Genomic DNA, 26,882 nt, shown 5'->3' with positions numbered 1-26,882 from the left:
TGTCCGAGTTTAAAACTATTCTGTGGATATCGTCAAATTTTGATTGGCACATGTAATGAATGCCAAAATATGATAGGTATATGAGGTAAGTTGTGACATTTTGTGGGGGTCTACACACTACTTGATTGAAGCTGAAATTGTGTATATCGGAAAATTGTAACAGGACAAAGGAAGGATTAGTGAAGGCCTTTGGCTCTTTTTGAGTTTCAATTTATCCTGATAAAATTAATTATTGTTACAGATAATCTGGTTTGTCTAGTTGTCTTTGGACAAATTTGTATTGTTGCATTCGTCTTATCAATAATTAGAATGCACCAATTTGAAAATTTTAATTTAAATAGAGAAGTTCCAGCATTAGCATTCTTTAACGCGGTATGGCAGGACACTCCCTCAATGGCTAGAGCTGAATTTCATGAACCTAGAGGCAATTTGCCTTGTTTGAAATCCAAAGTTTTGAATCATTTTTAACTTGAAGTCTGGAAGTAGTGAGTGCATCATCGAAATCTGTTAAAATTGTGGGGCTAAATTAGACATCCATCAAATTTATTGGATTTTCAAGACATTGGGTTTGGATGATATTAATTATATTATTTAATTATAATTTAAAAATAATATATATAAGTATTTTATATTATTGTAATAAAAAATGATGTGGAATGTTGTTACAGATTTCTTATAAGTAAGGGTTCAAATATAGGTTATAGACTATCTAGAGTCGAATTTTCTTAAACATAATTTTTATATGTTAATTTATAGAACGTATTAATAAATTTTGGTTCCGGATGGTTGAAGATGATTAAGTTGATTTAGAATTTAAAAATTTATATATAAAATATGAATAATATTTAATATTCTAAATCAAATAAAATTATATTTTGTAAATAGAATAGGTCTAAATATTCTTTTTACGGTGAAGAGAGTATTGTTAAAATCAAATAGAAACGAAATTTATGATTAAGATACAAATTTTATTCATTTTTGTTAAAAACCAAATAAAAGAAGAATTTATAAATAGAATATAAATTTTAGTATAAAATTCATAATCATTTCTTCTACCTTCTACTTTTTGTTCAAACTGAATTATACTTGGTAAATCATAACCAATTTTTTTTTGTTGAAATGAAAATCTTGACTTTTATTATGTATAAATTAGTATATAAATATATAAAAATTAAAATATATTTCATATATATAAGCTTGTATATTCAGAACTTGATAAAACAAATCAACCATTTGATACGACCACTATTCCTATGCAGTCTCTCCACAGACCAAATGCTTGTCATATACTAAAAGCGGCCTAATTTACTTGGCATAGATCTGTTTAATTTTCTAGATTTCAGGATCCTAGGACATAGAAAGCTAAGATTTGCTTAGCTAATGAAGATTTGTAATTATATACATTCCTCCTAATTATTCCTACTTTACTATGTTGTTGCCTGTTGGTCCATTTTTTGATTAAGACTTCATCAAAGGCGGCCGATTTTTAAATTTATCTGCAAGTAGATTAAACCAATACTTGAGTTTGTTTGATCAATGAAATCAACCCTTTCTTATAGTTTAGCAGATCCTCGATCTCAGAGTGACTTGAACAAATCATTCCTATCAAAAAATGGTTACAGATCTTGTCGATTAACATTAATTCTTCTTATGTTATATTGTTATATTTGATTGGGTTAATAAATTTCAATAAAGTGAAACAAAATTTGAAGAATATGATTGTTCAAAAATTTCATCTTTGAACTCATTTTTTGTTGTTGTCATAATCTTTGAACTCATTTCATTCCTTATGTACTCACTAAAAAAAACAGTCTAATTTAAAACTGTCTGATTCTCTCTTGTAACTAAGTTATTATCCGATTTTATCACAATAATTTTATATTTAATCTTCTGTTCCAAAATATTCATCCTATTGAAACCCATCCTCTTCTATTCTGTCTGATCAAACACAACATTATAATTTTTAGTGATTAAAATATTTGAAGATCAATGTCATTCAATTTAGCTGATGGACAATTTGTTCGAATCATACCAGACTCATACTAGTCGATTAGCTTTTGACTGAGTTTTAAGTATTTAATTCGATTGTCGTACATAAAATTTCTGTCAAAAATATGTGAAATTATCGATTTATTTTAAAGAACACAATTAGATAATCTAATAACAAGAGTTCATTTTATTTTATAAGTTCACGTATTTCAACTCATGTATTGTTTCTTCATACTTGTCCAAATATTTAAAATAATGTGATATCTCTCATATTGGATTGCAAAAAAATTAAAAATTTGAGACGTGAGGCAAATAATTGTTGGAAATTAATTATCCGTTATCACGTGGATTACATTTTTATATTTGGATTTTTTAGCATAGTCAATAAGAAAATAGGGTTGAAGGTTTGAAATATATTTGTTGGTTTGTACTTTGCCCCATGTTAATGGATTTTTTAGCATAATTTATAGGAAAATAGGGTTGAAGATTTGAAATGTATTTGTGGCTTTGTACTTTGCCCCACGTTAAATTAGTAAAGAGAGATAATAAGTTTTATATCACGTACAAGGGTGATGCACAACTACGAAGACATATAGGTGTAGGTGTACATGCTGTTACGGCGTGCGAACTTCGCGCGCGGTTTATGTTAATAAATAATTAATTTGAAGTGGTACAAGAAGGAAGTGAAAAACCAAGAGGAGAGAGATGCATTGAAATAGTTTAGGACATACTTAGCCGTGTTTGAAAATGAAGCATTTGTTGGATGTCTTAGTGGTTTATGACACTACTAAGACATTGTTGGAACACACATTTTATCCAAATGCTTTGAATTCAACTTAAGACATCAATTTAAGATATTGTTAGACTTGCTCCAAGAGGTTAGTCTTCTCGAGGATGTAAAGGCATAATTATTTATCAAAGTTAATGTGTTACATATGCTAAAATTTCTCTCATAGCTTTTATCCCAAACACTTTAATCACTTATAAGTCTTAACTTGCTATTAATTTCAAATCAAAAAGCAATTATTTTAAATTCAGCCAAACGACCCCAATATTTTCTTGTACCCATCTTTTACCGATTTGATAATTTACCTCAATAACTTATTCAGCAACATAAGAAGAAGTATACTAATAATTAAGGAGAGACTGGTGGGAGTGATGTGCCTGTAAGATTGCATGATCATGAAAATCTTTTGTTTGAATAAGTAATCAACTGCTACAAGATTATATTGAGACTGAGCCGTCATACGAAAATCATACAGTATTTGAATAGGATGAGAACTAATCAGTAGCTTTAGCATTCAATTTTACAGGAGACGCCGAGAAGGTCTTGAATAAGTTGCTTACTTTTCAGCTCAGAGAGAACATATGTCAAGTCAGTCTAATAATTTGTATTTATTGGGCAGGCTGGCCTAACTTAGGTTAATTACAAGTGTTAAATAAATACTCCCTCCGTGTCTTTTTTCTTTTCCTATTTGCAATGTCGGGACTGTTCATAAGATAAATTACTAATTTATGTTAAATCTGTAAGACTAAATATAGTCGTGAGTGATTAGGATGGCAATCGGTCGGTATGATTCGGTTTTACCGAAAACCGAAACCGAACCGAATACTGTTTTTCAAAACCGAACCGAACCGAATCGAAACCCGAAGTTCAAAAACCAAACCCGAACCATCGGTTTTCGGTTCGATTCGGTTTTAACCAAAACCGAAAATTATATAAAAATATACTAAAAAATATATTTAAAATATAGGTTCATAAACAAGTCTTTTATTTAAAAATTAAGATATCCTCAAATTATTACAAACATGCATGATTAAACTAGCAATTACAATAATTCATAATTCGAAAAGAAGATTCATTTTTTAAGTATTAATTAAGTGTTATTAATTCAGCTTTTTAAAAATATTTTATTAATTCAACTTATTAAAAATAAATGTAGGTTAATTGTTATACACAAGAAAATAAAGCATTATATTTTAATATAAAATTGTAAGTATTTTATTTTATTTATATAGCTGAACAAAATTTTTGATAATACTTTTCCTTTTTATGTTGTCACACTCTCCGCCAAAGGTGCCTAGAGGACGGGAATATTATTTAATACTAGATTATCTTTATTTCATTATAAAAAGATAAGTATTTAATATTTATAAATAAATTTGTATCATATTCAATATTTGAATACGTAATGAAAAATTATTAGAAAAAGATAGCAATATAATTATTCTTTTTTACAAGTAGTCATTATCTTATGATAATGACTATTTTTATATAAATATGATATGTATATATATACTGTATATTGGTATACGATAAATTTATAATATCGGGTTTGGTCGTGTTTCGGTTCGGTTCGGATTTGAATCGGGTTTTGGATATTCGGGTCGGTATCGGTTCGGTTGGCCTAAAAACCAAAACCGTACCAAATTCAATCGGTTTTTAAAAATAAAAACCAAACCCGAAACCAAACCATAAAAATCGGGTTCGGTAAAAACCATTCGGATCGGTTCGGTCGGATATCCGTCGGTTTGGAAAATTTTGCCATCCCTATAAGTGATCTTGTTAGATTCGTATTCACGAGTATTTTAATACGGTGAAGTTTTTATATTTAATATCAATACGAAATCAAAAATATTAACCATCAAAAGTGTGTATTGGCAAACGTGTCAAAGACAAATAGGAAAAGTATTAAGAAACGGAGGGAGTATTATCTTTGTGTGTTTGAATAAATTTTTTGATATTCACAACTTATTAGATATAATAATTATTAATATAATAAAAAACTAAACGAATTATATATTAAAGCGGTTCTCTGCATACTTATAAAATCAAAAAATAAAAACAAGTCACAAAAAAAATGATTTCTAAATTATCAGATTCCGATTTATAAGTTAGAAATTAATTTATAAATTCGTTACACAAATATTATGAATACACTGTTTTTTACTTATAAGTTCAGAACCGGGTCTGTTGGAACTTGGTGACCTGTTGCAGCAATGTCGTGAGTTAATTCGAAATGTTGATAGACTAGTTCTCTGTCATGTTAAAAAGCACACGAACAAGGTAACTCATCATTTAGCTAGATTTCCTTATGAGTCTAATTGCTTTATTGTTTACTCGTCTTCTTCATCTCAATTGTTGGAGACAATTGTGTCGGATGATTTGTTGAGTTAATGAAATCCTTTTGATCAAAAAAAAAAAACGAACCCTTCTGACTTTTTAATATGCAGTCTTCGACAATTCTTTTTGAATCCTTTTCACTTTGAAGTTTTACCGGTTCACATTTATCTCAAAAATTATCGGTCAATCGTTTATTCACATAAAATTAGTTATCATTTATCAATCACGGTTATTTGTGAAAACTTTAAAATTAAATTTGGGATAACCCTACTCGTAAAAAATAAAGATTGAATAGCTTTCGAAAATCGTATCAAAGTGGACTTAAGAGAGTATAATGGCGAAACTGATGACAAACTAACATGTAGGGTCAAATCCAGCTCATTTAACCAGTTATTATGGCCCAATCACAACTTACTGGACCGATATGGGCCATTGGACCAAAGAAGCAGCCAGTACATTTTTGTGAGGTATGGGCCATTGACCCATCCATGAAGCTGAAGTCTTTGTTTAGGCCTCAAAGAGCCCACAAGCTATGAAATTGAAACACGAGATTTTCATCGACACACGTCAACGTTGTGCTATAAGGACAGGTTCACGCGCGAGACACGTGGAACTGCGTTGTTTTCGGGTTCGAAACACATGTATAAAACCCCAACTCCTTTTCTAACATAGTTCCCTGCTTGTCTGAAACTTATTGAATCTCTCTGCACAAACAAAAGCACGAACGATTGAAGAGTAAAGAGTGGATTAAATTATACATACAGTTCGAATTGGATATCATGCATATACGATTCAAGTTTAGGAGCGCGGTGAGCTTTGACGAGGTGGATATCGGAGACCGGCCGGCGATATCGGTTATGGAACTTAAGTCGAAGATTATTGCTCGCAAAAACCTTAATTCGTGTCATGACTTCGATCTCGTTTTCTCTGACCCTGTTACTGGTCAAGGTCTCTCTCTCTCTCTCTCTCTCTCTCTCTCTCTCTCTCCCTCCCTCCCTCCCTCCCTCCCTCCCTCGCTCGCTCTCTCTCTCTCTCTCTCTCTCTCTCTCTCTCTCTCTCTCTCTCTCTCTCTCTCTCTCCCCCTCCCTCTCTCTCCCCCTCTCCCTCTCCCTCCGTTCTCCTCTCTCCCTCTGTCCCCCCCCCCTCTCCCTCCCCCCCCTCTCTCTGTTTACAGGTCATATGTGGTTTCTTCCAATTCTGCTGTACACACAATGTTCATTTAAAATAGATATGCACTTTTGCTTTAATTCTGCTATTCTTTTATTGTTAGTTTAAAAGAAGTAGAAATTAGGGGTTCTTCGGAGAGGGGCTAATCTTGGCTGAAGGCCGGGCTAATTTTAGAAAATGAATGTGTATTTATTCTGGTCTGGGCCTATATATGTGTGTGTAATTATTGATTTGTGGTTAATATGGTTCTGTAACTTTAAAATGTGTGACTAATGATGCCAATGTTGATTGAATTCAGAGTATAAGGATGGGACTCATCAAATTCCTAGCAATTCGAGTGTGATAATTAAAAGGGTTCCTGCCGGATCAGTTCCTGCAGCTCCGTAAGTTTCTCACTTATTATTTATTAATTGTCTGATTCAGTTGATTTCATTTTTTTACTTAATTGTTGTTATCATTATGACATTGGATAATGTTGGGAACTATGGAAGAGTAATTGCATTTAGAACATTAAGGCCAATGTGTGCATAATTTTGCAACATTTTACTTTACTGACCTAATAAAACATAAGATGTAAGGAGAAAGCAGGTATTATATGTTGTTCCAGTGAGAGTGTGGGGGTGTGAATTGCTTTGAAAAATTTGAATTTTATCTGTATTTGTGCGTGTGGACACACGCCAAGTTTAACTACCCCCGTTTTAAATAATCTATAATCCTTTTCTGTCTATTTGCGCCGAATCAGTTTCAAAGTTTTTTAAGGGAAAGGATAACTCATAAAGAGCGTTGATTTTGTTTTGTTTTGTTTGCAGGCTATTTTGGAAATTTATAGAATTATTCATGACTTATTTCCTTATGATGTTGTTTACGTTTATTGTTTTTTCTTACTTGTATGCTGACTTATGTTTCATAAGCTTATGGCCCCTCCAAGTGTATTCTGCACTTTCACATTTTGACTTAACATCACTATACAATTTTTTTATAAAATTATTAATAATCATGATGATAAGCATACAAGAATGTCACAATATCGTTTCTCAGATATTTTATATATTTTAAGTATAGGGGAGACTATTGAGAATCAATATTAACTAGGGGCAGCTTTGCCACCACCAGGGCACTCCTTAAATTTCAGTTTGGATTCTTTTTATTTACAAAAAATAAAAAAAGTGCATGTACTAACTACTTGAGTCACTTCACCTAGCCGGCTAGCCCCCTTTACTCAAAAAATGCATTGATTAGTTGGATATCTGTCAGGGTAGCCATCTTAACAGTGGCGTCCAGTCACAATGCTGCAATGTTAGTTTGTGCTAATGATGAATTGAATTGTATTTAAAGATGTTTTGGTTTCTCTTCCACTGCCAATTGCGATAAAGACCAAATTCCACCCTTATCATGTACTCGTAGATAAAACACAAGTTGCTCTTCAGTTTCAACTGGATGGAATACTTTCATAAGTTATGCTTATTGAATAATAATAGATGTCTAAGCAGTCATAAGCTCTTTGTGCTTTTTTTAATGGTTTGTTAATTTTGCAGGCCAGATGATCTAATTGTAAATTTGGGGATGAAGAAATCAAATCTTCTTTGTAAAAAGGTGCGTTTGCACACGTTTTCAGTTTGTTTTATTATGAATGATCCATGCATTGCATTTTTGTAATTCAAAAACCAAATCAGGTGATAGAAATGACACTATCTATATCTACCGGAGGTTTGGTATTTAGACCAAGACATCTGATAATCATTTTATCCTAAAAAAAACTGCCTCCCATTTATGTAAAGGTCTCCTTCATACCTTTTTGCAGAGTGGAGATATAGATGTCTTTGATGATTTTGGTATTGATTCGTGTGTGGTTCAGGATGAAATCCTTCCACACTCTAATATAGCATCTGTAAGGAAGAATATCTGTGACAACAAAAAGGAAAATATCTCAGGATTAAGGTATACCTCTTTTTTGTCTTCCTTTTACATTAGCTAATAGATTGGAGTATTAGTAAAAATTAACTGGTTCAATTTGATGATTGGTGTACAGGTCAGGGTGCCAAAAGCGTCAAGCAGGTGACTTTGTTAAAGCTATTCCCAAAGGTACGTATTATGCCTGGTGATATTTTAATCACCCTTTAAGTGCCAAACTTACCATACTGCTATGTCAATGTAGGTTTTGATCAGGAATACACCAAAGGAAAATTTCCACCAGAAAAGCTGGAATCAAGAATTCAAGAGCATGTGAAGCTGGATAAGTAAATGTTTCTCATTTCTTCCCCTTGTTCTTCTTTTGCTTTTTACATCTGAGAATACTGACTTGTTTTTTGTATATAATTTTTTTGAAAATTGTAAAGAAGACCCGTTGACCTCTACGATCTAGCTGAGAAAAATTCTTCCTTGCCACCAGAACTCAGATGCTCCATCTGCAACAAAATTCTAAGGGAGGCTGTGATGATACCATGCTGCCAACACAGCTTTTGTGAAAGATGTGAGTTATTTGTATCGTAGTAAGCTGTCTTCTTTCTTTACATATAAATATCCATCTTTTGTTTCTGCATGGTTGAGAGGCAATTGGCTCTGCAGATAATCGCATGCTATTTGCCAAATTCTTAACCTATATTTTGATGCATTGGTGCTAAGTATAAAATTTGTATGAGGAGCTTACGGCACTGGTTTGTACATCATATGAATTTTGATTTCCGTGATTTTGCAGGTATTCGTGGAGTTCTCGGTGAGAAGGCAAAGTGCCCTCGGTGTTTTTCACACAAATTTACAGAAGTGGATTTGCTTCCAAATTTATCTCTTAGGCAAGCAATCGAGCATTTCCTTGAATCTCAAAATCAGTTCTCTATTTCAGAGAATGCATTGCAGAGATTTGCCCCAGGTAGGAAACTTAATAGTAACAAACTTGCAGGTTTATGCTCAAACTAGTACATGACCTTTTAACACACAATTGCAGATGAAGAATCTGGAGTCCAGGCTAAAGATCTCTCTAGTGATGTGACTATAGTTCATAAGAGACCAAAGAAACTTGGCAGAGAAGGTGATGGATATGCTCAGCATGCATGTTCCCTAAGTGAGACGGGAAACCTTGCTGATTTCCAAGGAGAGAATGATCCTGTTTACTTGCCTCAGATTCATATGCAAGAGAGAGGTATGGAATTCAAAATTCAATTTTCCGCTTTTTCTAGAACCATGTTTATTGTTATACTGTTATTGTTGACTTTACAAGCGCTCTTTAGTTTTGCTTTTTAGCTGACTTTCCTTCTCAATTCAAGATAGATGTGCTAGTTTATGTCCACCTTCATGATGGAATATAGTTGATCTTTGTATTAATGATTTGAACCGTGACAGGTGAAGGTGGAAGAGTTTCAGGTACTGCTCGATACAGAAAGGTATGTCCTGAGTCTATAATTTTCTTCTCTTATCTTAATATTAAGTTTATGGTATTTTAGGTTTTCTTTAGAGTTTGTGTTTTATTCCACATGGGAAATACACCTTAAAAGTGTGTACTCGCAGCTCCTGATTTGCTGTGCTAGCTAAATTCATGAGGAAATAATGGTTGAAGCACTCTTAAATGGAATAATAATGCTTTTGTGATAAAAATATAAACATTTTGGGCCTTATTTTGTTGATTAAGAATATCCCAAAACTTTTTCATACTTCGGTACCAAATTTTTTTTATTATATATTTGCATTGGCACATTTTGTGCTACATACTATTTCTTATCATCTTGCAATATAATCTTTTTGCTGCCGGTACTGTGAAGCCGTTTTGCTCTCTCATCATCTTGCAGTATAATCTTTTTGCTGCTAGTATTGTGAACCTGTTATCTTAACAAGTGAAAGATTATACGCCCCAAAAAATGAAATAATAATTTGAACGTATCAAGACGACAAAATGGATCTTTCATCTGTATGACTGTATGTGCATTATCCATATTAATTTGAGGCAAATGTAGCTTTTTTACATATATTAATTTATGATGTACTCATCTTTATGTCGATCATATATATTTAACTAATTTTATTTTTATTGAAAAAAATGCTGTAAGAAACTGCAGAACCTAGGCACAATAAGCGTAGAAGTGCATGAACACATGCACAGTTCTTAGTTTTATGGTTCTTAAATGATATTGAATTCGACACCAAGCTCAAGTTGTCGAGTTTTATGGTTCTGTTGTAATAGTTTATTTGACAACACCAGTCGATAACATACTGCGGATGCTGTGAACATGATATGCTTGAATGCTCTTTGTTTACACCTTGAGTAATCACCATTTTATAAAATATTTTGTTTGAAATCAGGCGGACCGTACGTGTTACATGTGCAATGCTCCAGACCATTTTATAAGAGACTGCCCCTTTGCTAATGGTTCACATCATATGCCGCAGACAGGTAATAGCTGTTCCATTTGTTTGTTTGTTCTCAAAATATAAGTTTTAGGTTGTTGCAACCTAATTTTGTTCAAATTCCAGGTAACTCTGTGTATGAAGTAGGGGGTATGGCAACTAACGTGACACCATACTGGAATAACACTGCATTTGGTCCTTTGATGCCTTACCCTACTATGTATGGAAATACTGGATTGATGCCCTTCAGTGCATCTTTGTATCCTGTCTCACCTATTGAAGTTTATCCGTACATGCCATATATGTATGGTCACGTACCTGCGTTTGGGTAAGTTGCTATGTTATTTACTTTGTGCTTTTATAAGGATGTACCCTTTCTATCTAAGCTAGAATATCATTTAAAACATCTTGCAGCGGCAATCCTAGGATGGCTAGCGTGGCACCCCTTGCAGGGAACACATCAGCAAACCCATTTACACATGCTGAGAGATCAAATTCGGAAGTGGAATATAAGTCCAATAACTCTAAAAGATATGATGGTGAAAGGCATAGTCACAATCATTATAATGTTACCAAAAATCGCCATGAGAGAAGGGGCCATTATGGCAGCGATTCTAGTTGCAGTAATCATGGAGAGACTGATAAAAATATGCTTTTCTCTGATGACAAAAATTTCATTGAGAAATATTGCAGCCAGTTTGGACCAAGAGTTGAACCAAGTTCTTCTAGGGATGAGAAAAGGTGGTGCAGAGGGGGAGACCACAGACGAGGTTCCAGTCATCATAGAGATGGCGTTAAATACATTCGAAATGAATAATTATGCAAGTCAGAGAAGGTCAGGCGGGATGATGACTGCAGAGAGGATTACTATCAGCCAAAAAGGAAAAGAGTTTACTAGAAGAAGAAGTAATAAATGCATGGCTTGGAGGTAAACATGTAAATGAAGTAAGATAATTGTCACAGGTCATGCTGTACCTGTTCACTACAGTCAGGTATCTTGTACCCGTTTGGGTACACTTACAATATCTTAGTTATAATCCTTTATAAATATAGTAAACAGGACGATACAACTAAAAAGATGAATATAAACAGACTTGCTAGGATCTAATTTGCAACCTTTTGTTGGCTTTGTTGATACAGATATTTAGAGTCGTGGATCTTTGGACACTAGGCTCAGAATTAACTTTTGTTAATTTGTGACAACTAACCCTTTTTTACATATTTTACTTGAGCTGGTGAAGCCAAGTAAAAACGTTTCTGCCTGAACTGTGGTTATATAAAGGCAGGAATTTGATGTTCATCTGCTGCTCAACCACTTTTTCCACGAAGATACTGTAGCTGTTAAAGGTATGTATCCTACTCCACAGGTTCTGTGTCACTACCCAGTGTGTTTGAGATATGTAGCGGAAAGAGAGGAAAGGGTTATCAAGTCGTCTTCCATAGTCTCCGATTAATGAGATCTATGGACAGTAAAAGGGTTGGCAGGCTGAAATCCAATTTTTTACTTAAAAAAAAAAAATTCCACACAAGAAAATTAAATTTTGAAACAAAATTGACGCAAATCCAAATTTCTATTTTGTAACTTCAATATTGCCTACAAAGCACAATTACATAAACGTCATTGACGTTTTATATAGATCTGCTCCTAAATTTTACAAACAGAAGCTGCTGAAATGGCCACCCTTTTACATGCCTTTCCAGGATTTAAATTACCCCGTTTTTGTTTTTTACCTCAGACATGGTGGTCTTTTGAGAATGTACTAACTTCTAGATTTAAATAAGAATTCGTTACATTCAAAGGACCAAGGGGTGTTTGGATTGTTGAGGGGAATGGGAATGAGAATGATTTGGGATCCCAGGAGGGATTAATGGGAATGGGAAATCATCTTGACTAATTAAACCCCTAACCAAACATTCAAACATTATATTAACATTCTGATTCCCATTATCCATGTTAGAATATAATGAACCAAACGGCCCAAACAACTGATACAGGATAGAAATCCCTTGGATTTGATATAGGAAACAATATTACTTGCACAAATAGCTCAAACATGGATTTCTAATTTGCCCACTATATTTTTTATGGTTAGATGGGTACAGTTTCTTTTTATTACATATGTTTTTGATATAGCTTTGTGGGGAATTCCTTGGCTTTTAATTGTTGAGGCTGCCACTCCTTGTTCGTTGATAACGTCAAATCCCGTTTCGGTGCTTCCTCCGCTGTGTACTGGTGTCTTGCGGTGTAGCTGCTGGACGGGTGTCTGCAAAACAACACCGGAGGGGGGTTTGAGCCCCGCGGCGCCTCCGGCGTGAGAATGAGTACAGGCGTCGGAAAATAGATAGACGGGAAATGAGCTATCTATGTGTGGTGGGTGAAGGTGTATGGCTGCTGTGTATGGTGGCTTAGAGTGTGTGAGAAATATGAGAGTGTGGAGAAGAAGATCCTTAAGCCTCTCATCCTTGGTCTATTTATAGGCCAAGGATTAGGGTTTAAGGATGTATACCTTGGATCCTGCTGTCCATCTGTAGGGCTTGGATGCTTAACACCTGTCCAGGCGTCAGCTAAGGAATAGTATTTTGGAGTGTTATGAGGTTTGTCTTCATAGTGTCAGTAGCTGGCATTGGGTATTGTCCTTGTCATGTCAGACTGCAACTTGTTCAGGTGTCGGCTTGGACTCTTGTGTCCCGGTCCGAGGGAAGGATGGATAGGTTGCGTCTGGGTCCGGGATCATCTCCGGGGTCCGAGATCATCTCCAAGGTCCGGGATCGTCTCCTGGTTCTGAGATCATCTCCTGGGTCCGGGACCATATCCGGGTCATATCGTGCTCGGGTCCGGATTAAGCCAATCCAGAGTCCGGGTTAAGCCAATCCTTTTCATGTTAGAATGTGGCTTGTTCAGGTGTCGGCTTGGACTCTTGTGTCCCGGTCCGGGAGAAGAGTGGATAGGTTGTGTTTGGGTCCGGGACCATCTCCTGGGTCCGGGATCGTCTCCTGGGTCCGGGATCATCTCCGGGTCATATCGTGTTCGGGTCCGGATTAAGCCAATCCAGGGTCCAGATTAAGCCAATCCGGGTTATACCCTATCATTTGCCCCCCACTCCCTTATACAGATTTTCTGTGTGAGGGAGTTGAGTGTATTGTCCGGTGCGGGCTGATTGCGGAGAAGGTGGAGTTTTTCATTTGCCCCCCTGTCCGGGCTAACCTGGACAAGGTGGAATTTTTGCTTTTGCGCCTCTATCCCGGTTAATCCGGTATTAGGCGAAGAATCCTGCTTTTGCTCCTCTGCCCGGGTTGACCCGGACTAGGTGTGAAATCTTGCTCACCTATCCAGGTGGATCCAGACATGGTGTGAAATTTTGCTTTTGCCCCCCTGTCCGGACCGATCTGGACGAAGTGGTGGGATTCTGCTTTTTGCCCCCCGTCTGGGTTGATCAGGGTAGGATGTGAGATTTTGCTTTTTGTCCCTCGGCCTGGGTTGATCCGGACAAGAGGTGAGTCTGGTTAGATTGCTCGGCATGAGTCCGGACGGGATTGCTCCACATGTGTCCGGACGGGATTGCTTGACATGAGTCCGGGTGATTGCTTTTTCTTTTTTTTTTTTGTTTGTTTGCCTTAGAAAATTTTTTCCAAGTAAGATAGCTCATGATTGAACCGGGGTACTCAAAATTGAACCGGGGTAGCTTTTTGTTTGTTTGCCTTAGAAAAATTTTTCCAAGTAAGATAGCTCACGATTGAACCGGGGTACTCGGGTTCTCAAAATTGAACCGGGGTAGCTTTTGCTTTTTGCCTTGGAAAATTTTTCCAAGTAAGAGATAGATCATGATTGAACCCGGGTAGCTTTTTGTTTGTTTGTCTTGGAAGAAAATTTTTCCAAGTAAGAGATATGTCATAACTGGACCGGGGTAGCTTTTTGTTTGTTTGCCTTAGAAAATAATTTTTCCAAGTAAGAGATATGTCATAACTGGATCGGGGTAGTTTTTTGTTTGTTTGCCTTAGAAATTTTTTTTCCAAGTAAGATAGCTCATGATTGAACCGGGGTAGCTTTTGATTTTTGCCTTGGAAAATTTTTCCAAGTAAGAGATAGATCATGATTGAACCCGGGTAGCTTTTTGTTTGTTTGCCTTGGAAAATAATTTTTCCAAGTAAGAGATAGATCATGATTGAACCCGGGTAGCTTTTTGTTTGTTTGCCTTGGAAAATAATTTTTCCAAGTAAGAGATAGATCATGATTGAACCCGGGTAGCTTTTTGTTTGTTTGCCTTATAAAAATTTTTCCAAGTAAGATAGCTCATGATTGAACCGGGGTACTCGGGTTCTCAAAATTGAACCGGGGTAGTTTTTGATTTTTACCTTGGAAAATTTTTCCAAGTAAGAGATAGATCATGATTGAACCCGGGTAGCTTTTTGTTTGTTTGCCTTGGAAAATAATTTTTCCAAGTAAGAGATAGATCATGATTGAACCCGGGTAGCTTTTTGTTTGTTTGCCTTGGAAAATAATTTTTCCAAGTAAAAGATAGATCATGATTGAACCCGGGTAGCTTTTTGTTTGTTTTTTCCAAGTAAGATAGCTCATGATTGAACCGGGGTACTCGGGTTCTCAAAATTGAACCGGGGTAGCTTTTGATTTTTGCCTTGGAAAATTTTTCCAAGTAAGAGATAGATCATGATTGAACCCGGGTAGCTTTTTGTTTGTTTGCCTTGGAAAATAATTTTTCCAAGTAAGAGATAGATCATGATTGAACCCGGGTAGCTTTTTGTTTGTTTGCCTTGGAAAATAATTTTTCCAAGTAAGAGATAGATCATGATTGAACCCGGGTAGCTTTTTGTTTGTTTGCCTTGGAAAATAATTTTTCCAAGTAAGAGATATGTCATAACTGGACCGGGGTAGCTTTTGCTTGTTTGCCTTGGAAATTTTTTTTTCCAAGTAAGAGATAGCTCATGGTTGAACCCGGGTAGCTTTTGCTTGTTTGCCTTGGAATTTTTTTTCCAAGTAAGAGATAGCTTATGATTGAACCCGGGTAGCTTTTGCTTGTTTGCCTTAGAAATTTTTTTCCAAATAAGATAGCTCATGATTGAACCGGGGTACTCAAAATTGAACCGGGGTAGCTTTTGCTTTTTTTCCCTAGAAATTTTTTCTAAGTAAGAGATAGGTCATAACTGGACCGGGGTAGCTTTTGCTTGTTTGCCTTGGAATTTTTTTTTTTTAAGTAAGAGATAGCTCATGATTGAACCCGGGTAGCTTTTGCTTGTTTGCCTTAGAAAAATTTTTCCAAGTAAGATGGCTCATGATTGAACCGGGGTACTCGGGTTCTCAAAATTGAACCGGGGTAGCTTTTGCTTTTTGCCTTGGAAAATTTTTCCAAGTAAGATGATTGAACCCGGGTAGCTTTTGCTCATAAGCCTTTATTCTTCTAGCTGGATCCTTCTTTGAATTTTCTGCTCTAGCTTTTCTCCTTCTTCCCTTCGGATGTGTTCTGTTTTTTCTTTTTTTTTTTTTTTTTTTGGCCAGGATCTTTCGCCTTGTGGCATCACTTTTTCTCTACTTCTTTTTCCTTACTTTGTCACCAATCCGGTCAAAAACGGAACCCCGGGATTGGCGGGAATTTTCAAAGTCTTCAAAATCAGCAATCAACCCGGGTCCTTTGAGGTTCTCGGCTCGTTGTTCCTGGTATAACCGGATTGCTTCGGCCAACTCTATGTTGGTTAGATATGTAACATGGTCTGCGGTCATCGGGACATCGATGCACTTAACTGGTTCATTTCAATTGTGACTCGGGCATCGTCTAGGTTGATCCGGGTCTCTTCTGGATTGATCCCGGTCAAGAGTGGTTTAGAGATGAGATCCTGATGTGGATTGTCCTGGTCCACCGGGTTGAACTGCTAGGATCGGGTTGATTGGGTTTGGGTTTTTCCACCTCTTGTCATGATTATAGTGAATGATTTAAACAAGAACTACCCAGGGAGTATGCTTGCTTTTTGGTGAAAGTGTATGTGTGCATTATAGACAATAGTGGAATGATAGAAATAGTGTAGGCAGATAGTCAACTTACTACTTCAAGAAATGCTAGAAATAGTTAAATGACAAAGGTGTAAGGGACTACAGGACAAGGTGTCTTGATGTACTACAGACAAAGTTAGGGTGCTTCTAGACAGGGTTTGCTAACATGCACACAACAAAGAGAATCATGGCTGAGAGGGTTTTGAGAGATTTGAGTGCATTTTGAAGCTTACAGGGTTGAATCGGGACTCCCTTTTCGGGAGTTTGCTGATGAAGATGAGTCCAGTGGCACCGTGACCACAGGACGGAGAATACAACCTCCCCCTCCTTCTAGCGCCAAATGATAACGTCAAATCCCGTTCCGGTGCTTCCTCCGCTGTGTACTGGTGTCTTGCGGTGTAGCTGCTGGACGGGTGTCTGCAAAACAACACCGGAGGGGGGTTTGAGCCCCGCGGCGCCTCCGGCGTGAGAATGAGTACAGGCGTCGGAAAATAGATAGACGGGAAATGAGCTATCTATGTGTGGTGGGTGAAGGTGTATGGCTGCTGTGTATGGTTGCTTAGAGTGTGTGAGAAATATGAGAGTGTGGAGAAGAAGATCCTTAAGCCTCTCATCCTTGGTCTATTTATAGGCCAAGGATTAGGGTTTAAGGATGTGTACCTTGGATCCTGCTGTCCATCTGTAGGGCTTGGATGCTTAACACCTGTCCAGGCGTCAGCTAAGGAATAGTATTTTGGAGTGTTATGAGGTTTGTCTTCATAGTGTCAGTAGCTGGCATTGGGTATTGTCCTTGTCATGTCAGACTGCAACTTGTTCAGGTGTCGGCTTGGACTCTTGTGTCCCGGTCCGGGGGAAGGATGGATAGGTTGCGTCTGGGTCCGGGATCATCTCCGGGGTCCGAGATCATCTCCAAGGTCCGGGATCGTCTCCTGGTTCTGAGATCATCTCCTGGGTCCGGGACCATATCCGGGTCATATCGTGCTCGGGTCCGGATTAAGCCAATCCAGAGTCCGGGTTAAGCCAATCCTTTTCATGTTAGAATGTGGCTTATTCAGGTGTCGGCTTGGACTCTTGTGTCCCGGTCCGGGAGAAGAGTGGATAGGTTGTGTTTGGGTCCGGGACCATCTCCTGGGTCCGGGATCGTCTCCTGGGTCCGGGATCATCTCCGGGTCATATCGTGTTCGGGTCCGGATTAAGCCAATCCAGGGTCCAGATTAAGCCAATCCGGGTTATACCCTATCATTCGTTATGTCCGACTTTTAATTTCTGAGCAGTAAATTACATGCATCTACCTTCTAACATGCCTTTAGAGCAATTTCAATAAGGGATGTCAAGAAGGGTGTCAATGTCACGTGGTGTGACATGGCATGTCAATATTGTTAGCACTATACTGGAATTGTTGGGATGCAAATGGGATGCCGAGCGAGGTGGCATAGGGTGCCAACTTCTTTGTGGTCCCAGTCGTGAATAAAATATCATAAGTGGGAGAAGTTGGCACCTTTGAAGAGATGCCAATTAGTGGGGTGTACAGTATTTTGAAAAAAGGATGTCAAAAATGATGAGTATGAGAGAGAGAAAATAGAAAATAATATTTTTGATTATGTGGCAAAGTTGGCACCCCCATGCTAACCATTGGAATTGCTCTTATGGACTATTAGTATGCAATTTGGAGGTTTGTGTAGGTTTATGTGTCTCGTTTCATGGAAGTTCCGTCATAGTAATTTGGAGGTTTGTGTGGGTGTGTGTGTCTCCTTTCATGGCATCACTTTATTGTAAAAGACCATATTGGCCCGTTCTGCCATAAGTTTGTGTGGGTGTGTGTGTCTCTTTTCATGGCATCACTTTATTGTAAAAGACTATATTTGCCCGTTATGCCATAAGTAAGAGGATGTGAGGGGAGTAGTAATGTTCAAAATTAGCGATGAGCATTCATCCCGACCCGCTCGACCCTTATCCGATCCCCACCCCAGGTCGGGGATTCGGAGAAATTTTTAGGGATAGTGCGGGGAACGGGGGAAAATTTTATAAAAATTTTGGGGATTAGGGCGGGGTCGGAGATTATTGTCTCTCCGCCCCGATCCCGATTATGTGTGTGTCAGTGTGTGTGTAATATTATATTTATATATATTATACTAAATAAATTATAAAAAATAGATATCATTTATAATATAATTAAAATTGAAAAATAATCTATGATTATTGATCAATTGTTTCATATTGTGATATAATTGTTTTTTATAATTTTAATTTTTTGTTTATTATATTATAATTAAATTATTAAAAATAGGTATTAAATTCGGGGGTGGGGGTGGGGGTGGGGGTGGGGGTAGCATTCCCCGACCTCGAAATTTCCCCGTGCCCATCCTTATTCAATATGTTCTTGTTCTCAGTGTCCGGAATAGAAAAGTTGTTAACTAGACTAGATAAGGAGAATTTCCTAAAAATAAATGTTGTGGCCGTTTTTATATGCTATGTGAAGGAGAGGACGCGCCCTCCCCAGACATGGTCCGGGAGGAGCGGTCTCTTGTCCAGGAGGAAGAACATGAAGACAAGGAAGGGGAAGGACGCGTCTCCCCGCGAAGGGCGCGCCCTTTGACTTAAGAAGTGGCATAATTATGAAATGTATAATGAGAGAGAGAGGATGAGTGAGTCTCCGTGACGACCCTTCCGAGGGATATGAAGACTAGTTACCAAGCTCATTTGGTAGTTATCAGGCTCATCTGATAGTTCCCGGGCTCATCCGGGCATGATCTACAATCCTCAATCCTGCTATCTGCCGAGTTAACCCTCGTGTGGGGGCTTGAGGTGATCATGGTTCTTGAAGGCCCTCCGGGGTAATGTGAAGGCCGATCATATGTCTGAATCCTGTATTCTGGTGAGTTAGCCCTCATTGGGGGATTGAGACGATCGTGTAAGTTGGCTCCTTGTCTACCTTGTCTGAAGATGAAGACCTCACCGGGAGGTGAGGACATGTCCCTGCACCTTGAGGGGTTGGTCATGGCTTGCCCAGATAACTTCTCCATAAGAGTCGTGGTAGATGCTATCTCTCGTAGCGGAGATATCGTTGAATCCGTGACCTATTTGGATTGGGAGTCTGAGGTGGTCATACTCAAGACTAATTCTAACAGGAGTAGGACTCTCCAGGATGGGCCTTCGGCCTATCCCCGACTTTATCGCCAAGAGGCCTAGTCCTGATCAAACTAGGACTCCTGGTTCCATAGAACTACGTATGGCTTGATCCCCTATATAAAGGGGTACGTAGGCACATCAGGGGGAGATATCGAGAGTTGTGAGAACGAGAGCAAAAATATATTCCCTTGATCTCAGCCACCCTCAAACACATAAAACCACCGCCCACGGCGGATTTCCGTCATATAATCACCGTGAAACACCTTATTCCGGCAACGAACCTCACGTTTGTTGATTCACCAAATTCCTCTATCAACAAATTGGCGCTAGAAGGAGGGGACTAGGTGAAATCTCGAAGAGGAAGAGATGGCCAATCACGATGATGACCCGTACGAAGGAGATTACTATGTTGAAGATGAACAAGTAGAACCATACTCACCGGAGCACATACAGGACCCCCGCACTTTGCCGAACAACCCACCCCCGGTTGTAGTCAGTAACACGGAGCTCCTTAGTGCCCTCCACCGGATGGAGCAAAGTCAAGCGAGGTATGATGCAAGGTTGAATACCATGGAGTCTGTACTCGAAGAACTCGTCCCCAGACACTCGCGTCATTCCAAAAGCCATGGTAGGAGAGGACGTAGACGTTTCAGACGACCGACCCCCCGAATGTTGGAGTACGGAGATGCGCCTCCCAACACTAACCTCCCACCAGGAGCCATAATAAGCCAAGGAGTCTATGACGCAAACGGCGCGCCCCTGGACGTGACCACGCCTCCCGCACAAACAGGAGGGACGGGACAAGAGACGGTCAACCAAAACGCAGACGCCCGACCCCTAGCTGAAAGATTAGGGATCACCCCGGACAGCCTGGCTATAATTGTGCGAATGGCAGAGCAGGAGCAGAGGAGACCCCCCCAGGGAAGTGGCGCGCCCCTACGTCCTCAAGGAAACGACGCGCCCCCTGAGGCAAGACGTGAGACAGGAACGGGCAGGACATACCGAGGAGTACGGGGAAGAGGAGGAGGCCTCATACCAAACTCAAGGGGAAGGCGCCGAGGCGGACCCGTGATAGAGTACCTCCCTTCGCAAAGCGACTCGAGCCAGCACACCCCGCACCCAAGAACCACGGGAAGGACACGCCCCCTTGGCAATCAAGGAGACACACCTCCCCAAGGCCCACCTACTGCTAATCAACAAACCACGACACCTCCAATCATAACTACTGCTAATCAACAAACCACGACACCTCCGATCATAACCACCGTCAATCAGCAAGCCACATCAACTCCACCCATTCCCACTCCGCAGCAAACTATTCCTGTGTCCACCACACCTACTCCTCCAACACAAATCGTCCAACCAACTGCTACCCAGACTCAAGCCAACAACGTACTTCAGACCACGGTGACCAACACAAGCCTAGCAACTACTACTGCTACCCCTCCGGTAAGCACTCAGACTATTCCGGGAGTCGGAACGATCAACCCCGAAGACCTGAAGAAGTTACTGGCCCTTTTACAAGCCAGCGCTGCCACAACGGCGCCACAAATCTCGTCACCATTTACCGCAGCAGTCCGAGAAGCCCAGCTACCAACCGGTTTCAGAAACTTGAATGCAGATCTCCGCTATCACGGGAACGCCGACCCCCGCGAATTCTTGATCAGGTTCAACATTGAAATGGACTTATACCAGATCCCTGACCTGGTCAGGTGTAGGTTCCTAGCAGCAACTCTGAGGGATAGCGCTCAACAATGGTTTCAGAAGTTGGGAGGAGGGGTCATCTCCTCTTGGGAAGGCATGCAGCAGATGTTCATGACACAATTCCAAGCCGCGACCAAATACGCACCACCCGTTACTACACTCGCCAATGTCAAGCAGCGTGACAATGAAACTTTGACTGCATACTTCAAGAGGTTTAACCAGGAATCTATGGGAGTGAAGGGAGCCTCAGACGAAACCTTGAAGAACTTCCTTATCGCTGGACTCAAGGTTGGTACCGACTTCTGGAAGCACCTCCAAGGGAAGGACCCGGCCTCTCTGTCCGAGCTATACTCCGCAGCCGAATCCTTCAAAAAGGTGGAGCAGTCGCTGGCCGAAAATCAAAAGGAGATCGCCAAATCTAAATACAAAAGAAAAGATCGCACTCCCAGTCCAGAACCAAGAGGACGCGCCCGCTCTCCGGGTAGGGTAAATATGACTTCAAGCAAAAGGACTTGGAGTCCTCCTCCGAGACAATCAGGAGTATATACCCCGCTAACAGCCTCAGCTGAACACGTCTATGCGATGACCAAGGATAAGGTGCCGTTCCAGAAACCTCAACCTATTCCTCAACATATAGCCAAAGACAAAAAGAAGTATTGTGACTTCCACGAGTCAGCAGGACATAGCACCTCCGAGTGTCGGCATCTGAAAGAGGAAATCGAATATTTACTCAAAGAAGGATACCTAACGGAGTGGGTAAAAAAGTACAGAACAGACCATCCTCCGGAAAGACGCGGCCTCGGTGCTTCACAGAATGACAGAGCAGATGAAAAGCAGAATGATACTCAGTTTGTAAGAGAAGGCAGCATCAGGAGCATATTTGGGGGACCCTACATAGGGGGAGGCAGTCGAAAGGCAATGGAGAGATATGCTAAGGAAGCGAAGGACTACCCTCTTACCAACGTGAACCATCTGTCGGCCAGAGCCCCACAAGTATTTAAGGAAGAAACTATGGACATCACTTTTACGGAGGACGATGCGAGGTGGGTACACCATCCCCATAACGACGCTTTGGTGGTCGCCATGCGTATCGCCGCCCTAAACATTCACCGAGTGTTTGTCGACAATGGAAGTTCGGTCAACATCCTCTACTACGACACTTACAAGAAAATGGGATTACCAGACAAGGACATGACTGTGGAGAATCTCTACATATATGGCTTCGGGGGAGAGGCCATCAAAGCCAAAGGAACCATACGCTTGCCAGTCACCTTAGGAGAAGCTCCACGAGCAGCCACTCAAATTGCCGAGTTTGTAATCATCGACCATCCCTCGGCGCATAATGCACTTATGGGACGCCCCCTCTTGAAAGACATGAGGATAATCACCTCCATTTATCATCTTACTTTGAAGTTCCCCACTCCTGGAGGAGTTGGTTGTGTGAAGGGATCCCAGTACGAATCTCGCGATTGCTACGGCCGGTCACTTAAGAATTTTCGAGATAGGAGGGGAGTGCCACCCCACGAGGAACTACGCTCAGTCCACGTTCTCTACCTCGTTCAATATCCAGAGAGCGACAATGAAGACACGCCCAGCATCCCACCACTCGGAGAACGCGTCCTTCACAAGGGCGAGCCCACTCTCGTCGATGACTCGACGTCTGAAGAGTGTGAAGAACTGGTTATCGAAGTGGAAGAGGCACCTCTAAAAAGAGTCAGAAGGATGGATCCACGGGAGGTCGTCATGGAATTAGAGGAGCCCTCTCCTCCCGAAAAAGTGTCTACGGACGCGCCTTCGGAACCGAGAGAAACCCCACACCAATTCGACTTCGACTTAGACCCGAGATTACCCATGCAAGTGCAGAACACAGGGCCAGCTGAGGATACGGTCGACGTACAAGTTACACCGGGGAGTGATGGCAAGATCCTGAAGATAGGATCCAAACTAGGTCCAGAGATAAGGAGCAAGCTGATAGAATTTCTTACAAATAGCCTTGACGTATTTGCTTGGAGCCACGAAGATATGGTGGGGATAGACCCGGCAGTTATGTGCCATCACCTGAATGTCGACCCCTCTAAAAAAGGTGCTAGACAAAAGAGAAGACCCATCAGCGGAGAAAGAGCCGAGGCCCTGCAGGAGGAAGTCGATCGCCTCTTGAAAGCAGGATTGGTAAAGGAATCGTTCTACCCGAAATGGCTAGCAAATCCCGTACTTGTTAAGAAACCCAACGGGAAGTGGCGCACATGCATAGATTTCACGGATCTCAACAAGGCGTGTCCTAAAGATAGTTTCCCGCTCCCTCGCATTGACCAACTGGTAGATTCAACGGCAGGACACGCCCTCCTCAGCTTTATGGATGCCTACTCGGGATACAATCAGATTCCCATGTATGAGCCTGACCAGGAGCACACTTCCTTCATCACGGACAGGGGTCTATATTGCTACATTGGTATGCCATTTGGGCTTATTAACGCAGGGGCGACTTATCAGCGATTGGTGAACATGATGTTCAAGGATCAGATTGGGAAAACAATGGAAGTATACGTGGACGACATGCTGGTTAAATCCAAGAAAGACACTGACCATGTTGCCCACTTGTCAGAGATGTTCGAAATCTTAAGGAAATACAGGATGAAGCTCAACCCGCAGAAGTGCGTGTTTGGGGTAGAGTCAGGGAAATTCCTTGGTTTTATGGTTAACCACAGAGGCATAGAGGCCAACCCAGCAAAGATCAAGGCATTACTAGACATGAAGTCCCCAGCCAACGTTAAGCAAGTGCAGAGTCTGACAGGAAGGATAGCCGCCTTAAACAGGTTCGTGTCGAAATCCTCGGAGAAATGCAAGGAGTTCTTCAAGGCCATCAAAAGCGCATCCAAAGATTTCGAATGGACAGAGGAGTGCGAGGACGCCTTCATAAAAATTAAGAAACATTTGGGCGAGCCACCCCTCTTAGCCAAACCTCAGGAAGGAGAGACGCTTGTCCTTTACTTAGCCGTTTCAGACTACTCCATAAGTGCTGTATTGGTAAAAGAAGATGAGGAGGGGCAGTCCCCAATCTACTACGTAAGCAAGCGGTTGCTGGATGCAGAGACTCGTTACACAAGCATGGAGAAGCTGGTATACGCCTTGGTACATGCAACTAGGAAACTACGACCATACTTCCAGGCTCATAAAGTGGAGGTTAGGACGGCGTACCCCCTCCGACAGATCATGCATAAACCAGAGGTAACCGGTAGAATGATGAAGTGGGCAGTCGAGTTGGGGCAATTTGACCTAGATTACAAACCAAGAACCGCCATCAAAGGACAGGCACTAGCAGATTTTATCTTGGAATTCCCGGAAGACGGAGAGGAGTCTGGTCTCCTGATCAAATATGATCCCAACCTACCACCTCAGCAGGCATGCCCTAAGGAAAGCATACCCGAACTCTGGTGGATATTGCATACAGATGGAGCGGTGAATAATGAAGGAGCAGGAGCTGGGATAGTGCTCGTAAGTCCGGAAGGACATAGACTCTTGAACGCAACTCACTTTACCTTCCAGCTCTCGAACAATGACGCAGAGTATGAAGCCCTGATCGGAGGGCTCAGGCTTGCCCTTGAAATGAAGGTAAGAAAGCTTGTTATAAAGGTCGACTCCATGCTGGTGGTTGAGCACATCAGAGGAGGATACCAAGCAAAGGGACCCAAGACGGCGATATATCTCAGATGTGTTCAGGGATTAATAGATCAGTTCGAAGAGGTGCAAGTAAACAGGGTACCCAGAGAATTCAACGGGGATGCCGATGCTCTCGCAAAGTTAGCGTCTCAGAAAGATCCGGCCCTATTGGGAGTTATCCGCCTAGAGATACAGGAGGTACCTAGCATCCCCGAGTTTGAGGTAACGGAAATACAAGGCAAGAATGGAGATTCAACGTGGATGACCCCGATCTGGAAATACATCAAGGAGGGTACGCTGCCCGAAGATAAAGCTGAAGCCCGAAAGTTAAAATACAAGGCTGCCAGATATGTGGAATATGATGGGAAGCTGTATAAAAGAGGCTTCAATCAGCCCCTTCTCAAATGCATAGATGGGGAGGAGTGCACTTACGTGATGAGGGAGGTCCACGAAGGCATATGTGGGAACCACTCGGGAGGTAACTCATTGGCCATGAAGATCTTGAGGCAAGGGTACTACTGGCCAACCTTGAGGAGTGATGCTTTCAATTTCGCCAGAGCATGTGACAAATGCCAACGATTCGCCAACTTCACCAACAGCCCAGCCACGTCCCTCACCACCATGACTAGTCCTTGGCCCTTCGCTATGTGGGGGATAGACTTGATCGGAGAACTCCCAAAAGCCAAGGGAGGAGTGAAGTATGCAGTGGTTGCGGTCGACTACTTCACCAAATGGGCAGAGGCCGTACCCTTGGCCACCATCACAGCCAAGAAAATAACAGATTTTGTTTTTAACTCTATTGTTTGCAGGTTTGGAGTCCCTTACAAGCTTATCTCGGATAATGGAAAGCAGTTCGACAGCAAAGAGCTAAGAGGCCTATGTGAAAATCTCGGAATCAAGAAAGATTTTGCGGCAGTGTACCATCCCCAAAGCAACGGGCAGACGGAGGCGGTCAACAAAATCATCAAGCATACTCTAAAGGCAAAGTTGGAAGATAGCAAAGGGAATTGGCCGGAAGAACTCCCCATGGTCCTATGGTCTTACAACACAACCCCTAGGACAACGACCGGGGAGTCGCCCTTCGTCCTATCTTATGGGTGCGAGGCCATGGTCCCAATTGAGATTGGAGCAGGATCGTTCAGGAGAGACTACTTCGACCAACTGGATAATGATGCAAGTCAGAGATTATACTTGGATATGATTGAAGAAATCAGAGCTACATCACAACTACGCCTGGCCGCGTATCAGCGCAGGACGGCTAAGTATTACAACAACAAAGTGAAGGCTCACCCCTTCCAAGTTGGGGACCTTGTCCTTAGAAAGATTGTACTCAACAACAAAAATCCCCAACATGGAGTCTTTGGAGCCAATTGGGAAGGCCCTTACAGAGTCAAGGTCATATTATGGAAGGGCACTTACAGATTAGAAGACCTAGATGGAAAACCCGTTCCAAGACCTTGGAACGCGGAGCATCTAAAGAAATATTATCAGTAGCCACAGGCTACATAGACTAGCAATGACTAAACATCATCCCTAGTCTAGGGGAGTGGTATACATACGCCCCTCTTTAGGCTAAGGCCCTTGCTAGTCCTTTTATGTCCCCCTGGAGTTAACAGCTCCTTGGGACGGGTGCGGTTTCGTACTCGAGCGCATTAGTTATCAGATTTACTATGGGCCAAAGGCCACGTTATGATTCAGTTATCCTTAATAAAAGGCCTAGAGCCACTCTTTTCTCCATACAAAAATATGTGTGAGGTATTCTTAATATCAGGCGCG

General features: G+C 40.7%; 3 protein-coding genes across 6 annotated transcripts in view; all 3 read left to right on the top strand.

The window, feature by feature from the left end:
• The first annotated feature begins 5,722 nt into the window (after window positions 1-5,722).
• On the top strand, window positions 5,723-11,913 carry LOC108216390 (uncharacterized). Of its 4 annotated transcripts, none has more exons than XR_010290580.1 (14): window positions 5,723-6,061; window positions 6,579-6,663; window positions 7,816-7,873; window positions 8,082-8,218; window positions 8,310-8,362; window positions 8,436-8,517; window positions 8,617-8,750; window positions 8,976-9,146; window positions 9,222-9,416; window positions 9,617-9,657; window positions 10,571-10,661; window positions 10,742-10,943; window positions 11,030-11,543; window positions 11,756-11,913. XR_010290580.1 is itself a non-coding variant. In XM_064090789.1 (13 exons), exons 1-13 carry the CDS (start codon window positions 5,893-5,895, stop codon window positions 11,430-11,432), a joined length of 1,821 nt encoding a protein of 606 aa, XP_063946859.1. In that variant the 5' UTR covers window positions 5,723-5,892; the 3' UTR covers window positions 11,433-11,913. The 4 variants fall into 4 exon arrangements, 2 of the variants coding, with proteins under 2 accessions (XP_063946859.1, XP_063946861.1); XR_010290578.1 differs by having other exon boundaries at window positions 11,030-11,607; XM_064090789.1 differs by having other exon boundaries at window positions 11,030-11,913.
• The window catches only part of LOC135151699 (uncharacterized), a 39,619-nt gene continuing 24,562 nt past the window's right edge, over window positions 11,826-26,882 (top strand). The window contains exon 1 of the mRNA XM_064090786.1: window positions 11,826-11,962. The gene's annotated coding sequence lies outside the window, so the exon portion shown is untranslated. The remainder of the gene's footprint in view (window positions 11,963-26,882) is intronic.
• On the top strand, window positions 19,994-26,681 carry LOC135151698 (uncharacterized). The gene has a single exon (XM_064090784.1). The coding sequence runs from the start codon at window positions 20,112-20,114 to the stop codon at window positions 26,598-26,600; it is 6,489 nt and encodes a 2,162-aa protein (XP_063946854.1). The 5' UTR covers window positions 19,994-20,111; the 3' UTR covers window positions 26,601-26,681.

Source organism: Daucus carota, chromosome 1 (genome assembly GCF_001625215.2).
Source record: "Daucus carota subsp. sativus chromosome 1, DH1 v3.0, whole genome shotgun sequence".
In the NCBI taxonomy this organism is placed as follows: Eukaryota; Viridiplantae; Streptophyta; class Magnoliopsida; order Apiales; family Apiaceae; genus Daucus; species Daucus carota.
The sequence above is the reverse complement of the archived record's forward strand: the minus strand, read 5'-3'. Positions and strand labels throughout refer to the sequence as shown.